General features: G+C 47.1%; 1 protein-coding gene across 3 annotated transcripts in view; it reads left to right on the top strand.

The window, feature by feature from the left end:
* Nucleotides 1-13,940, top strand: part of ERI3 (ERI1 exoribonuclease family member 3) — a 1,537,399-nt gene that overhangs the window by 489,129 nt on the left and 1,034,330 nt on the right. For all 3 annotated transcript variants that reach the window (XM_085602780.1, XM_085602782.1, XM_085602781.1), the window contains 2 exons: nucleotides 3,000-3,059; nucleotides 5,631-5,722. In XM_085602780.1, the coding sequence (XP_085458906.1) occupies nucleotides 3,000-3,059; nucleotides 5,631-5,722 (152 nt within the window). The remainder of the gene's footprint in view (nucleotides 1-2,999; nucleotides 3,060-5,630; nucleotides 5,723-13,940) is intronic.

Raw genomic sequence — 13,940 nt, 5'->3', positions numbered from 1 at the left:
AGCTGTACCCAAGCTCCATCACCACCCAGTGGCACAGACCATACGTGGCACTGCTTCACCTTTGGATGCTTGCACTGTCGTTCTTCTGTATGAATGGTATGGATGATGGGTCTGACCCTAGGCTTCTGTTCTATTAGTGTGGCATGTAGAAGCAGCTAGCCAGCACGATGGTTCAAGCTTGATGTAAGCTGTACCCAAGCTCCCTCACCACCCAGCGACGCAGACCATATGTGGCACTGCTTCACCTTTGGATGCGGTCACTGTCGTTCTTCTGTATGAATGGTATGGATGATGGTCTGACCCTAGGCTTCTGTTCTATTAGTGTGGCATGTGGAAGCAGCTAGCCAGCACGAGGGTCAGGCTTGATGTAAGCTGTACCCATGCTCCCTCACCACCCAGCGACGCAGACAATACGTGGCACTGCTTCACCTTTGGATGCGGTCACTGTTGTTCTTCTGTATGAATGGTGTGGCTGATGGGTCTGACCCTAGGCTTCTGTTCTAGTAGTGTGGCATGTAGAAGCAGCTAGCCAGCACGAGGGTTCAGGCTTGATGTAAGCTGTACCCATGCTCCCTCACCACCCAGCGACGCAGACCATACGTGGCACTGCTTCACCTTTGGATGCTGTCACTGTCGTTCCTCTGTATGAATGGTGTGGATGCTGGGTCTGACCCTAGGCTTCTGTTCTATTAGTGTGGCATGTAGAAGCAGCTAGCCAGTACGAGGGTTCAGGCTTGATGTAAGCTGTACCCATGCTCCCTCACCACCCAGCGACGCAGACCATACGTGGCACTGCTTCACCTTTGGATGCGGTCACTGTCGTTCTTCTGTATGAATGGTGTGGATGATGGTCTGACCCTAGGCGTCTGTTCTATTTGTGTGGCATGTAGAAGCAGCTAGCCAGCACGAGGGTTCAGCTTGATGTAAGCTGTACCCAAGCTCCATCACCACCCAGTGGCGCAGACCATATGTGGCACTGCTTCACCTTTGGATGCGGTCACTGTCGTTCTTCTGTATGAATGGTATGGATGCTGGGTCTGACCCTAGGCTTCTGTTCTATTTGTGTGGCATGTGGAAGCAGCTAGCCAGCACGAGGGTTCAGGCTTGATGTAAGCTGTACCCAAGCTCCCTCACCACCCAGCGACGCAGACCATACGTGGCACTGCTTCACCTTTGGATGCTGTCACTGTTGTTCCTCTGTATGAATGGTATGGATGATGGTCTGACCCTAGGCTTCTGTTTTATTAGTGTGGCATGTGGAAGCAGCTAGCCAGCACGAGGGTTCAGGCTTGATGTAAGCTGTACCCATGCTCCCTCACCACCCAGCGACGCAGACCATACGTGGCACTGCTTCACCTTTGGATGCGGTCACTGTCTTTCTTCTGTATGAATGGTGTGGATGATGGTCTGACCCTAGGCGTCTGTTCTATTTGTGTGGCATGTAGAAGCAGCTAGCCAGCACGAGGATTCAGGCTTGATGTAAGCTGTACCCAAGCTCCATCACCACCCAGCGGCGCAGACCATACGTGGCACTGCTTCACCTTTGGATGCGGTCACTGTCGTTCCTCTGTATGAATGGTGTGGATGCTGGGTCTGACCCTAGGCTTCTGTTCTATTAGTGTGGCATGTAGAAGCAGCTAGCCAGCACGAGGGTTCAGGCTTGATGTAAGCTGTACCCATGCTCCCTCACCACCCAGCAACGCAGACCATACGTGGCACTGCTTCACCTTTGGATGCGGTCACTGTCGTTCTTCTGTATGAATGGTGTGGATGATGGTCTGACCCTAGGCGTCTGTTCTATTTGTGTGGCATGTAGAAGCAGCTAGCCAGCACGAGGGTTCAGGCTTGATGTAAGCTGTACCCAAGCTCCATCACCACCCAGTGGCGCAGACCATACGTGACACTGCTTCACCTTTGGATGCTGTCACTGTCGTTCCTCTGTATGAATGGTATGGATGATGGTCTGACCCTAGGCTTCTGTTCTATTAGTGTGGCATGTGGAAGCAGCTAGCCAGCACGAGGGTTCAGGCTTGATGTAAGCTGTACCCATGCTCCCTCACCACCCAGCGACGCAGACCATACGTGGCACTGCTTCACCTTTGGATGCGGTCACTGTCTTTCTTCTGTATGAATGGTGTGGATGATGGTCTGACCCTAGGCGTCTGTTCTATTTGTGTGGCATGTAGAAGCAGCTAGCCAGCACGAGGATTCAGGCTTGATGTAAGCTGTACCCAAGCTCCATCACCACCCAGTGGCACAGACCATACGTGGCACTGCTTCACCTTTGGATGCGGTCACTGTCGTTCTTCTGTATGAATGGTATGGATGATGGTCTGACCCTAGGCTTCTGTTCTATTAGTGTGGCATGTGGAAGCAGCTAGCCAGCACGAGGGTCAGGCTTGATGTAAGCTGTACCCATGCTCCCTCACCACCCAGCGACGCAGACCATACGTGGCACTGCTTCACCTTTGGTAATGTCACTGTGCGGGAAGGCCATGTGTAACATTACAGTCAAGAGAAGTAAAACATTTTAAGGTCCAAGCCAAAGTTAGAGTAAAAAAAAATAAAGATTTAAGAAAAATTCAGGAGTGAGGAATGGCCGTGTCTGGTGCTGGATAGAATGGAGTTGCTAGGCAGCGGCATAGGGCCATGCCCACTACCTGTGGAGATGAAACGTAGACGGTGCAACACTACAGTGCGAAGGGAACATTTGAACACGAGACCGAAACAGATGTTTACTTGCGAGCTCTTGAACATTTCTCTTTTTGTTTCTTTTATAGTTCAAAATTAAAGCTATTCTGTAGAGTCGTCAACATCTGATTATAGCTGATTGTTGCAGGCCAACCCCCTGTAGCCCGGACAGCCTCTTCTAGATACATTTGGGGTCCTGGTTTGCTATATTGGAATGCTGTTTAGGAAGTTATCTTTTATTGTTTTTTAACAGACTAGTGCCACGTTTTGTTGTGTTTGATTCTCTTTGTTTATGTTCTCTTTTACAGCTCACAGGAATCATCCAGGAAATGGTGGATGGGCAGCCAACTCTGAATCAAGTGTTGGAAGTGAGTATAGAAACTAGTTGCTGAGGAGATTTGATCATGGTTTCCCTTGCATTTCAGCGCCGTGGCGCCTCTCTGCTGGGGCAGCTGTTGCGCTTTATAAAATGTTATAACATAACATTTGTAATCAAATTATAGGAGATATTTATATGCATGTTGAATTTCAATCAGTTGAACCCGTCTCACTCCTCTTAATGACTCCTTAGACTTGCCTTTGCTCCCACGCCCCTGTTTTTTTCTTTCTGGCTCCCAGTAACCCCACCATCTGGTTGCCCAAGGTACTACGGGTCAGCTTTTTCAAGTGGCCATCATGTGTCCTTGTGCCCTATAAGTAGTAGAGTGGCCTGAAGTTGTCTTGCCGTAGGCGAGGAATAACTCCTTATCTAGTATTTGTTTTTCTAGGCCTGCCCCTAGATTAACTCCTCAGCCCAACACGAGGTGGTTCCCCAACTAGACACCGGCACTTGGAAATGTAATGTTCTGTTGTTTCAGACTTGTGGTTGCATCTTATGGGCTTCTTCCTTGCCTTTTCCAGCATGACCTGGTATCGTAGCTCAGCTTAAAACCTTGTCATTTTAGGTGTTTTCTCAGTGCCTGCTGGTGATGTTATGGGGTAGCAGCCTGGTACACCTAATGCTGGGTACAATTCACCATCTCATGTGAGAAATAAGGTCTCACCCAGCCCAATATCATGTCTGTCTATGCCACGCATGCATCTTTTTGGGCACAGATGTACTATGTAAACAGCACTGGTGGAGAAATTCTAAAAAGTAGTTTTGATATTCCTATTTGCGTTGTGTTTGACAATTATACAAGAAATTAGGGATAAAAAAGATCCTGCCATTTTAGACTGCTTTCTTGATTACTACTAACATTTTAAATCAGAAAGGCCCTCTCTACCTTTCTCCTCTGATCAAACTGTATCGTCCTAACAGGCACCTCAGATCTTCAGGCACCGCTCTCACTGTGATCCCTGAGATAGAGCACGCATGGGAGGTAGCTCCTTCAGTGTCCTGGCCACTAGACTCTGCAACTCACTGTCGTTGGATTTAAGAAAGGAGCCTTCTGAAGCTGTGTTTTGGAAAAACTAAAAACCTGTTTTTTCCCAAAAATTTAAAAACATAAGTGAGTATAGGGCTGGATCGTGAGGCTTCAGTGTCAGAATCCAGTGCGGGGACCCTCCGAATGGAGTAACCAGGCGCTTTATAAACTCCTTACATAAAACATAACGTGTCGTTGAATTTGGCCGTGTTCTCTTCAAAGAAAGAAAGAGAATTTTCTGTGCGATATTAGTATTTGAATTCACTTTTTGGGTAGTGATCCCAGTAGCATCTGATTGTAGAGCAGGTCCTTGGGCTTCCGCTCCATGAGCTGAACGAGCCAGACATGAAAGCCGCAGATCCTCAGCAGCGGATTCTGTCATGATTTTGTGACTGAGTGGAGGCGGTAGATGTAGAGAACCACCTGCAGAGAGGGCAGCCCTTGTGCTGCCCTTCTCCAGTTAAATATATGTATAGTGCATAATTCATTCCTCCCCTGCTGCGCATCCTCCTCTCCACCATCACCTGCTTTGCTACCCTTGTATCCCAGAGCTGACTGTCTACTTAGTGAGTGGTAGAAGTCTTAGGCACAACACCAGCCGACAGCACACTCTCAAGTGCAGTGCAATCCTGCCAGGCTAACAAGCTAAAAGCCGTGTTCAGTGCCAAAGGAAGCAGCTCTCTCTATAATGAGGGACCACAGCATGCTTTTCCATCAACCTACCAAACAAATTCCTTTGTACCCAAACAATCGCTTTCAGCTGCTCCCCAAAGTTTTGCACCACAGTTTTCTGCCACATCGCTTTACTGTGGCTTAACATGCTTAGGCTCTGTACCCTTTTGTGTATTTACATCTGCATAATTTTATATAGCTGTTATTTCAGTGGTGAAACCCATTTGTAAGTGCTCCCAGTTTTTCCAGAAGAGAAAAACAATAGCCATGCAAGTGAAGAATTTACCCAGGCTCCCTCACTATGATCAAATCTGTTTAAGCGCCCAGGTTTTTGGTTGCAACGTTAGCAGCCTTATCACCATTTATTCAAGGTTTACTTTTTAAATCATCGACACCGGATCTTTGTTTCTATCTTGCCATCGCTTGTGAACGTTCCATGAACATTTGATTACTGCTGTTGCATTTGTTTTTGGCACAGCTCACGCAGTTCATGCATTTTCTCTTTCATTTTTTTGGTATCATTTGAGGTTTCTAGCATGCCGCCTTTTAGCTTCTGATTCAGTGTTGGCCCTAGGTTCCTTGCACATATCCCTCATCCCATATCTGTTTATCAGAACTATTTGAGACCAACCCCTTGTGTTTGGTAACCTCCCATTAAACTCTGGATTATTTTGATAACGCTCCTTGGGAATTCATCTTGTTGGATGATATGATGTCCAGAGCTGTGGGTGACCATGTAACGATGCTCTGTACGGGTGCGCTTCATCATTGTGAACTCTGCTCTTCAGAATCGCAGCTCTATTGTGGATTAAATGATGGTTGGTAATGGTATCTCCACTTCAGACTGCTCTTTTCTTTCAGAGAGTGGATGAGTGGATGGGCAAAGAAGGCCTCCTCGATCCTAGCGTCAAGTCAATTTTCGTTACCTGCGGAGACTGGGACTTGAAACTCATGTGAGTACAATTCTGAAGTACCATTAATCCTCACTCTGCAGTTCCACCAGGCAATGCGGAGACTCTACAAATTCACCAGGGTTTGATGTGCTGTTAATCACATTTGCTACTCTGCACTTAAAAAAAAAAAAGAAAAGATTTTTGTGGTCTTTCCAGCAGGATATGGGGACTGAAGATTTGTAGAAGGGTTGTGTAGATCAGAGGAAAAGACTAGTGAAGAAAATTAATAAGAAGGACGGATACAAAGGGATATATGGATGTCAGATATGCTGACTTGGCCTTTCTTGAGAGAGGTTTCACAGCAGTCTGTGACGCTATTCACACTGTGTGTCTATGCATGTGTGTGTGCTTGAGTGAACAAGGCTGGACTACCAACTACACTAAATAAGGCTTTATCTAAATGTCTATCTTAAACTTTGCAAAGATATATTGGATGTATTTTATATCATTTAAGGGGTTTAAGTTTGCGTGGTGGGTTCTTTGTTCAAGCTTTTGTCCATCTCAATTGCTTGAGTCAAAGAAATTTGAGAGGTTACCTTTCCTGCTCTTTTGATCTTTAAAATGCCTACTGTCACTCTTCACAAAGCGGTTTTCCATGTAACACTTTCTGTGGTATATATGTACTGTTGCTGAGACAAAGAACCTGTCTGCAAATAATCCTTATATGTCCCATGCTTGTATGGCCCATGTACTCTATCCAGTACCTTCCAATCAAAAAATGCCTCCCGTGTCCTTTCCGATGTACCAATTCCTACTTGGAAATGAGCCATTAGTCAGTTCTTGACCAATCTTCTTGATCACTGAACTTTCCATTCAGTCCTGCCTGAGTTCACTCTCCTCAGAATGCTGTGAATGTCCCTGGTATACATGTGTGCGCGATCTGCTCAAGGTCAAAAATATAGGACCAAAAAGGACGTTCCTCACTGCTGTTCTGTACCAGAGAAGGGTTTGAATTTCACACATGTTTCCTTTCAATCATTATGGTTTATCTGTAGCTAGTTCCTTAAGCCGAGGAGTCACTGTCCTGACTTTTTCTGTTTCTGAGTTAGTAGATTCAGAATTTTGGTCAGTCTGGTTGCCTCTTCTGCAGAGAACTCTCAGTTGGAGCAACAGTTTGTACTATAACATGCAAGTGCATCTCCAACTTTTGCCTTTGTGTTTAACCCCTTCAGTGCCCATGACGAGATGGTCTCGTCATGGGCCGCGGTTGCGCTGTGCCCATGACGAGACCATCTCGTCATGAACTCCGCCCGCTAATAGAAAGCCCGGAACAGGGCGGGGAAAGGGCGGGGCACGCAAGAGGTTAAAATAATAGAATAACTGAGATAGGTGTTCCCACCTTAGGCCTTCTTCAAACTAGCCGAGAGAAAAGAAAACCCTTATAATAATAATAATAACGGCATTTGTAAAAGCGCGAACAGCTACCTCAAGCAGAGGTGTCCCGGCGCTAAAGCAAGACAGAAGTGTGTGCAACAAGAACTCCTCACGCTTACCTAGTCCTTCGGTTCTAGGCTAAAAAGCCAGCTTTTCAGTGCGTTCTTGAAAAGTGGCTCAGATTCTATCTGTCGCAAGAAGTTAGGCAAGGCATTCCAAAGCTTAGTAGCCACAACCATGAAGAATCTCCCTCCAATCCGCGCTTTCTTGAACCTCGGAACGCATAATAGGTTTAAGGAATTCGATCTCAGGAGCCTATTCTGTTTATAGCTACATAAGCGCCGTTTCAAATAACTCGGATATTTACCATGTAAGGAGCGGAAAGCAAATGTCAGGGCCTTAAATTCAATTCTCCTGGCCACGGGCAACCAGTGGAGCATCTTAATGTGCGGAGAGATATGATGGAGGTCGGGTATTCGCCTAATCATTCTCGCAGCCGCATTTTGGATCATTTGCAGTCTTTTAATCAAATATGCAGGTAAGCCTACATATAGACTGTTCGCGTAGTTCAATCTAGCCATCACCGTGGCATGTATAACAACTCTGTGACAGTCCTCAGGTAGTAAATGGATGAATTTTCGTAGGCTTTTCAGTTTGCCAAAACAGGTCGAAGACACCTGCATGATTTGAGCTGAAAGCGGGAGGTCTGTCTCCCATTTGACCCCCAAATTTTTAGCAGAGTTTGCCGGGTTGGGTGGAGGACCCATTTCCTGCGGCCCCCATAGGTCCGCGGGGGGCAGGAGCGTATTTCCAAAAAATAGTACCTCTGTTTTCTCGGCGTTAAGCTTCAATTTGTTATTATTCATCCATAAGGAGATATCTGTCAAGTAGCCCTTAAAGTTCTTAAAGGCATTTTCCGCTTGTTCTTTAAAAGAGAACACCAACTGGGTGTCGTTGGTGTAAGATATCGCCTTCACACCCCAATTGGCTATGAGCGAAAACAGCGGGGACAGATAGATATTAAAAAGGAGCGGGCTGAGTGCTGATCCCCGAGGGACTCCACACCAGATCTGCTTGCGTTCGGATTTGTGTGCTTGCAGGACAATCTGTTGTGTCCAGTTGGAGAGAAACTAATTCAGCCATCTCAAAACCAGCCCCCCCAAGCTGATATCCTTGAGTCTATGCAGCAGTATTGCATGGTCCACCGTGTCGAATGCAGCGGACAGGTCTAGGAGCACCAGCATCGCTGATGCCCCTGCGTCCATTGTCATTCTTATTGATTCTGATACCTCCTAGAGGGCCGTTTCGGTACTAAAACCCAGTCTGAACCCAGATTGGGTATCATGCAAGATGCCAAATTCCTCAACAAACGAGGATAGCTGACTTTGTACCCACTTCTCCAGCATTTTTGCAGGGGCTGGGAGAAGAGAGAGAGGTCGATAATTGCGCAAGTCGCCAGGCACTCCATTAATTTTTTTCCCGAGTGGCAGGACAATGGCGTGTTTCCACGACTCAGGGAAGGTGCCACTTGTTAGGGAAGTGTTCCAAATGTGGATCAGCATCTTTACTGTAGAATGAGCCACTACCATCCAGAGTTTCGGGGGGCAGGAGTCCTCTGGTGATCCAGATTTGCAGCTAAGAATCTGAGCCATTCCATCTTGCAACATAATCGGAGAAAATTCGCTACGTGAGGCTTGTGGATGGTTACACTCAGTCGTATCAGTTTTAGTCGTTGCAGCATAATCCGTGAAGGCGTTGTGGATGATTCAAATTTTATTATCAAAGAAGTCGGCGATATTCTCACATAGTGAGGAAGAGGACTGGGCTTCAGTTTGTAGTTCTTGATGCTTAAGGAAGGCATTCACAACCTTAAATAATTCCCTACTTGAATTCTCTGCTCACTTAATGCTCTTTGCTATGTACTCTCTTCTAGCCGTTTTTATACTTTTGTGTAGCTCTTTAAGGACTTTCTTGTATGTAGTTTTAGCTATCTCACCATAGTTAGCGCGCCACTGGCGTTCTAGGCGTTTACATCTACTTTTGTCCAGTTTGAGGGCTTCAGAAAACCACGGGGCCGAGGGCAGTTGCCTCCGTGATTTAGTGAGTCTGGATGGAGCCACAGTATCTATTGCCATAGAGATCCAGTTGTGAAATGCCAGAGCATCTACAATAGGGTCATACGTACATGGAGGTAGGCTCTCCTGTAGTGCCGGTCCTAAATTTTCTAACGTAAGCTTCTTCCAGTTCCTTTTTCGGACCATGCGTGAACCGGCCTGCTGCCTTTCTTTGCCCTGGCAGATTGAAAAAGGGATCAAATACTGGTCTGACCATACCACCTGGCAGGGTCCTTCGTACTCAAGGATGGCAAGTTTGTAAACACAAGGTCCAGGGTGTGCCCTGCCTAGTGAGTAGGAAGTTTTGCTTGCTGAACCAGATTGATTCCGGCAAGAGCAGCTTCCAACTGAGCAGCCTGGGTACAATTCGGGTTATCGCCGTGAAGGTTAAAATCCCCCAGTACCGTGAAAATTAGCATATGCCAAGGATTTCTGTGCTATGGAATCGCAGACATCTGAGGTGGCGCTAGCTGCGCAGTCAGGGGGTCTATAAATCAGAAGTCCTGAAAGTGAAATGGAGGGGCCAATTTTTAGGCAAAAATTTAAGCCTTCCATCGCACCCATTTTAGGCATCACTGAGGACTCAACTTCCCATGAGTCTCTAAATATAATCGCTACTGCCCCTCCTCTTTTGAACCCCTCCCTATGTGCACAGCAGATTTTAAAGCCAGGAGGGATAGCCAAGGCAATTGCGGGTGTGGCATCCTCCTTGAGCCATGTTTCTGTCAGAAACATGGCATCCCATTTACCCTCTTCCAGTAGTAGCCATATGTCCATCGCATGCTTAACCAGAGATCTGCAATTGATCAGACACGCCTTAATAATAGTTGTTTGCTTGCTACATTCCACTTTATAGCCTTCCTTACTACTGGTAACCGTATGCTCTGTCATGTTCTTGGGAACCCATAGACAGTTCGCGCAGGGGATGGGATACATGTCAATGCCAAGGTTAGTGTCAAGCATACCTAAGCAGGATTTACTTTTCAGGGACAGAAGATCGTTTCTGGACCATCTAATCATGTTGTTTGAGGCAAAACGGACAGCATGGCTGGCCCTGGCCGCTGTCTGGACGCGGACGGGCGCAGATGTGCTTGCCTTTGGCGTGCCAGCGACGCGCCCGCTGTGCGGCCGGCAGTTCATGAGAGTTATATGTAGTCCCTCCCCCCCCAACCCCCCAGAAGTGACGAGGGCAGGAGGAGGAGCTACGTTCCTCCACACAAGCGGTCCTAAAGACCGTGGTGGACTGGGGATCGTAGAGGCCAAAAGTGCAAGAAGAATTTAGGTATGTGCAATGCGGCAATCAATTTTTAAAAAGAAATAAAATCAGGTAAAACAACAGCAATGGCATTATTAGTGGTGCACGACAGTCTGTCTCAGTGCGGCTGGCATCTCACGTGAGTTATATACAGACGGCGCGCGGCCCTCAGGAGTTGCTTAGGTTGCAGAGAAGACAGTTTTCTTACCTTCAGTATAAATGCTCTGAATAAAAGAAGTCTGCCAAAGAGCATTGATAACCCTTTGAGGTTCCAATTTTTAGCCGCAAACAGCAGAACTAGTGATTGCTGGATTTATCCAACCTCTGGTGCCAATGAAAATTCCACACAGCCTGTTCAAGATGTTGGGTAGGTATAGCCTCACCCGCCATCTCTGTCACAAGGCTGTCTGTTTTCTGCTCCAGCCTGTTGAACTTTATCTCATCTTGCTCTTTCAAGCTTTCATTTAGAAACGATGAATGCATGACAGGCTACCGGCAGTCAGATGAAGCATCCCTCATCAGCAGCGGCTGCTGCCAATCTAACTGGGAGGGTGAGGCAGCAGGGGCCGCGTAGGTAAAATATAATTTAAAAAATAGTTTAAGTACTTACCTTTCGTTGACGGTCGCGGCGATCTTCTGCTCCTTCACCGTGCCTTTCTGCTCCAGGCACTACAATCCCCAGAAGCACAGGCTCCCAACATCCCCACTCAATGCTTCTCACAAATTACTGCCAGCATGAGAGAAGCTGGCCAGTTTCACGCTCCAGCAGGGATTGGGAGCCTGTGCCCCTGAGCACTGCTGATATCTTGAGGAACAGTCTGGCGATATCAAAGTGCTCATGCTGGTTTGGCTGATCAGCTGGCCAAACCGACATGCGCAATTTCAGTGCCTACTACCACTGCTGCTGACACTGAGACATGGCCCGCCCCTTCCCAGACTCTCGGTCTGGAAGTGAAAAATAAAATCGTTTTATTGTCATTTTATTTTTCTTCTGTTGGCTGGCATTTCACCAGTGGGCTGATGCTCCTCCGCCGGAGTAGCCGCCCCTGGCATCCATTGAGGCAGACACCACCTCTATAGGGCATACTTGACATAGCTGCCAAGGTTTAAAATTGCCATGTGTGACATTTTCATAATTTCGGTGCAATTATGAGTGACATTTCAACAACTATGAGTGACCCCCAACCTGAAAATGTAGGCCAGCTGCCTAGACCTGCAGACAGCGGCACCAGCAGGCTGTCCCAGATCTAGTTCTACTACACTAGGCTTCCGCTCTGCTGATTTTTGTGATGCTGCTGTGGGCTGTGCTTAAAGTAATTTGTTGGACCGGCACCACCAGTCCACTGTGACCGCGCGCTGCGGCTAGCGCCAAACAGAAAATTACAACTCAACAACAATCAGAGGGAGAGTTCACTCATCCAGGCACTACTCACGTGCTTTCGCTATTTAACGACAATAACAGGCCGCCTCGTCGTCACGGTCCCTGAGGCAAACGCCGGCCCGCATGATTCCAAGGCGCTTCAGCAGACCTGGCTGCACAGGGTGTGATGTTAACTCAGCCTCTGGTGGTGAGGTGGGTCGGACTATTCTGCTCGCGTCTGGGCCAATAATACTGTGGTGCAAGCAGTGCTAACATTTCCAGCCTGCCCAAACCTTGTGCATTGCAGCCGCCCCCCCCCCCCGGCGCCACGCCGGACGGCAGCAGGAAGTCCCGCCTGTGCGTCAAAAAACTCCTACTGACCTCACCCCAGGTCTCTCATTGGGCAGCACTTATTCTCAAGTGACTCATCACTAATGTATCAAATATGCCGCGCGGCCAGTGTTGTCGGGTGAATCCTTATTTAATGTTACATTGTTAATTTCAGAAGCAAGCAACGAGATCTTTGGATTCTGAGCCAGCCCCTGACCTGGGAGCAGTGTGCACGGGTGGTGCGCTGCAATTCCAGCTGTAGGTGTGCCTAAGCAACATACTAGCTCTCCTGTTTCACGGCACAGGCGCTATGCATTATGTGTGACACTGCATTTCAGTGCGGTGACGCGGACCACCACACTGAAATGCGTTAGTCTAACGCCTGACGCGTGGTACTTGGCAGAGCTGACTTGAAGATGAAGAGCTCCTGCCAACTGCCTGCCGTCCTACTTGGGATAGAGGCAAAGTCGGCTGTTTATGATATGACTTGGGATTGGGTTCTGCCTATGCAAGACTTTGCTTTAACACGTAACATGTATGAAACTCTAGGCTTCATGTTGGTGACCTTTTAAAGAGGACACAGTCTGTGTCTACACTCTCCGAGCGAGACAGAGAAGAGCTCTTCATGTCTTTTCTTTTAGTCTTGCCCTGGCCATTCAGAATCTTATCAGCCTTTGTTGATCAGTCGAGGTCTAGTATAGAAGCCACACCCCTAAATTCTAAATCAAAAGGTGAAGCCAAAGTCTTTCCTTAAATCGGCCTTCCTTACATGTTGGGAAGATAGCTTTTCTTGTGAGTCGGCTCATGCTACTTCTCTAATGATGAACGTAACTAGTCTCTGTCACTAAAAGGTCTTCATCATCCAAGGCTCCAGAGCTCCGTTGCTGCACATTTTGCCATTTCTCAGGATGTTCTGACCTGGAAGAAAGGCCTATGCACTTCGCACAGGAGGCTGGTGTGCCTAGAGAAGATCAGATGCTGTATAGTGTGCTTCACAAGTCCTTATTCGCTCATTGAATTATGCACTTCATCCCTCCTGGATTATATGCCAGGGATTTTATGTTTTAAGAACAATCCTGGACTCTATCAGACTCACCAAGTATCTCACATTCGAAAAGTTTTAGATTGGGATCGTGTCTCATTTGATAGTGTCCACTGAGCAGAGGCTGCCTCTCTTCTGCTCTGGTCGCTTTCGGGCCACAGAAAGCCCTTGAGGTTAACCCTTTGGGTAATCTCTATTGCCAGTTACAATATTTTTTGTTTGAATGTCTGTACTTCCTCACAAAAAGCTTAGAAGTTGTAGCAACTCAAACAGATTTTTTTTGTGCACTTCATTATAGCCTTTTCTGCCCTGTCTGTACCTTGAGGAGCGTTTTCATAACTGTTTAGTGATATGGTCGGTTAAGTCACCTTACCTACACGTTTCCCTGTGTAATTGTATTGATATGAGGCTGACTGTATGAGGGAGGCAAACTTGTCTAGCATTTCATGGCACCCCTTCTAGGCACTGATTTTCAAGTGCCTTTCGCAGTGTAGATCCATCGGGTTTTATTTACAGACAAATGTGTTTTCAAATTTCCTTTCAGTCTTGATGGATCTTAACTATAATTTTGATTGTGGGGTGAGTTTCTATGCGTTGACTGCACAAGTACAGAGCTGTTGAAGTCCAGGAAGTCAAATATTCTGTGGACCATTGTATGTAGTCCGCATTGTAAGTAGTTTGACGTTTGGACACGGTACGGGTGTTCTAGTTAATAAGCAGCATTTCGGTGGAAACATAGTGAA

Source organism: Triturus cristatus, chromosome 4_2 (assembly GCF_964204655.1).
Source record: "Triturus cristatus chromosome 4_2, aTriCri1.1, whole genome shotgun sequence".
NCBI classification, from domain to species: Eukaryota; Metazoa; Chordata; class Amphibia; order Caudata; family Salamandridae; genus Triturus; species Triturus cristatus.
Note: the sequence above shows the minus strand (reverse complement) of the source record. Positions and strands in the feature narration are given on the sequence as shown.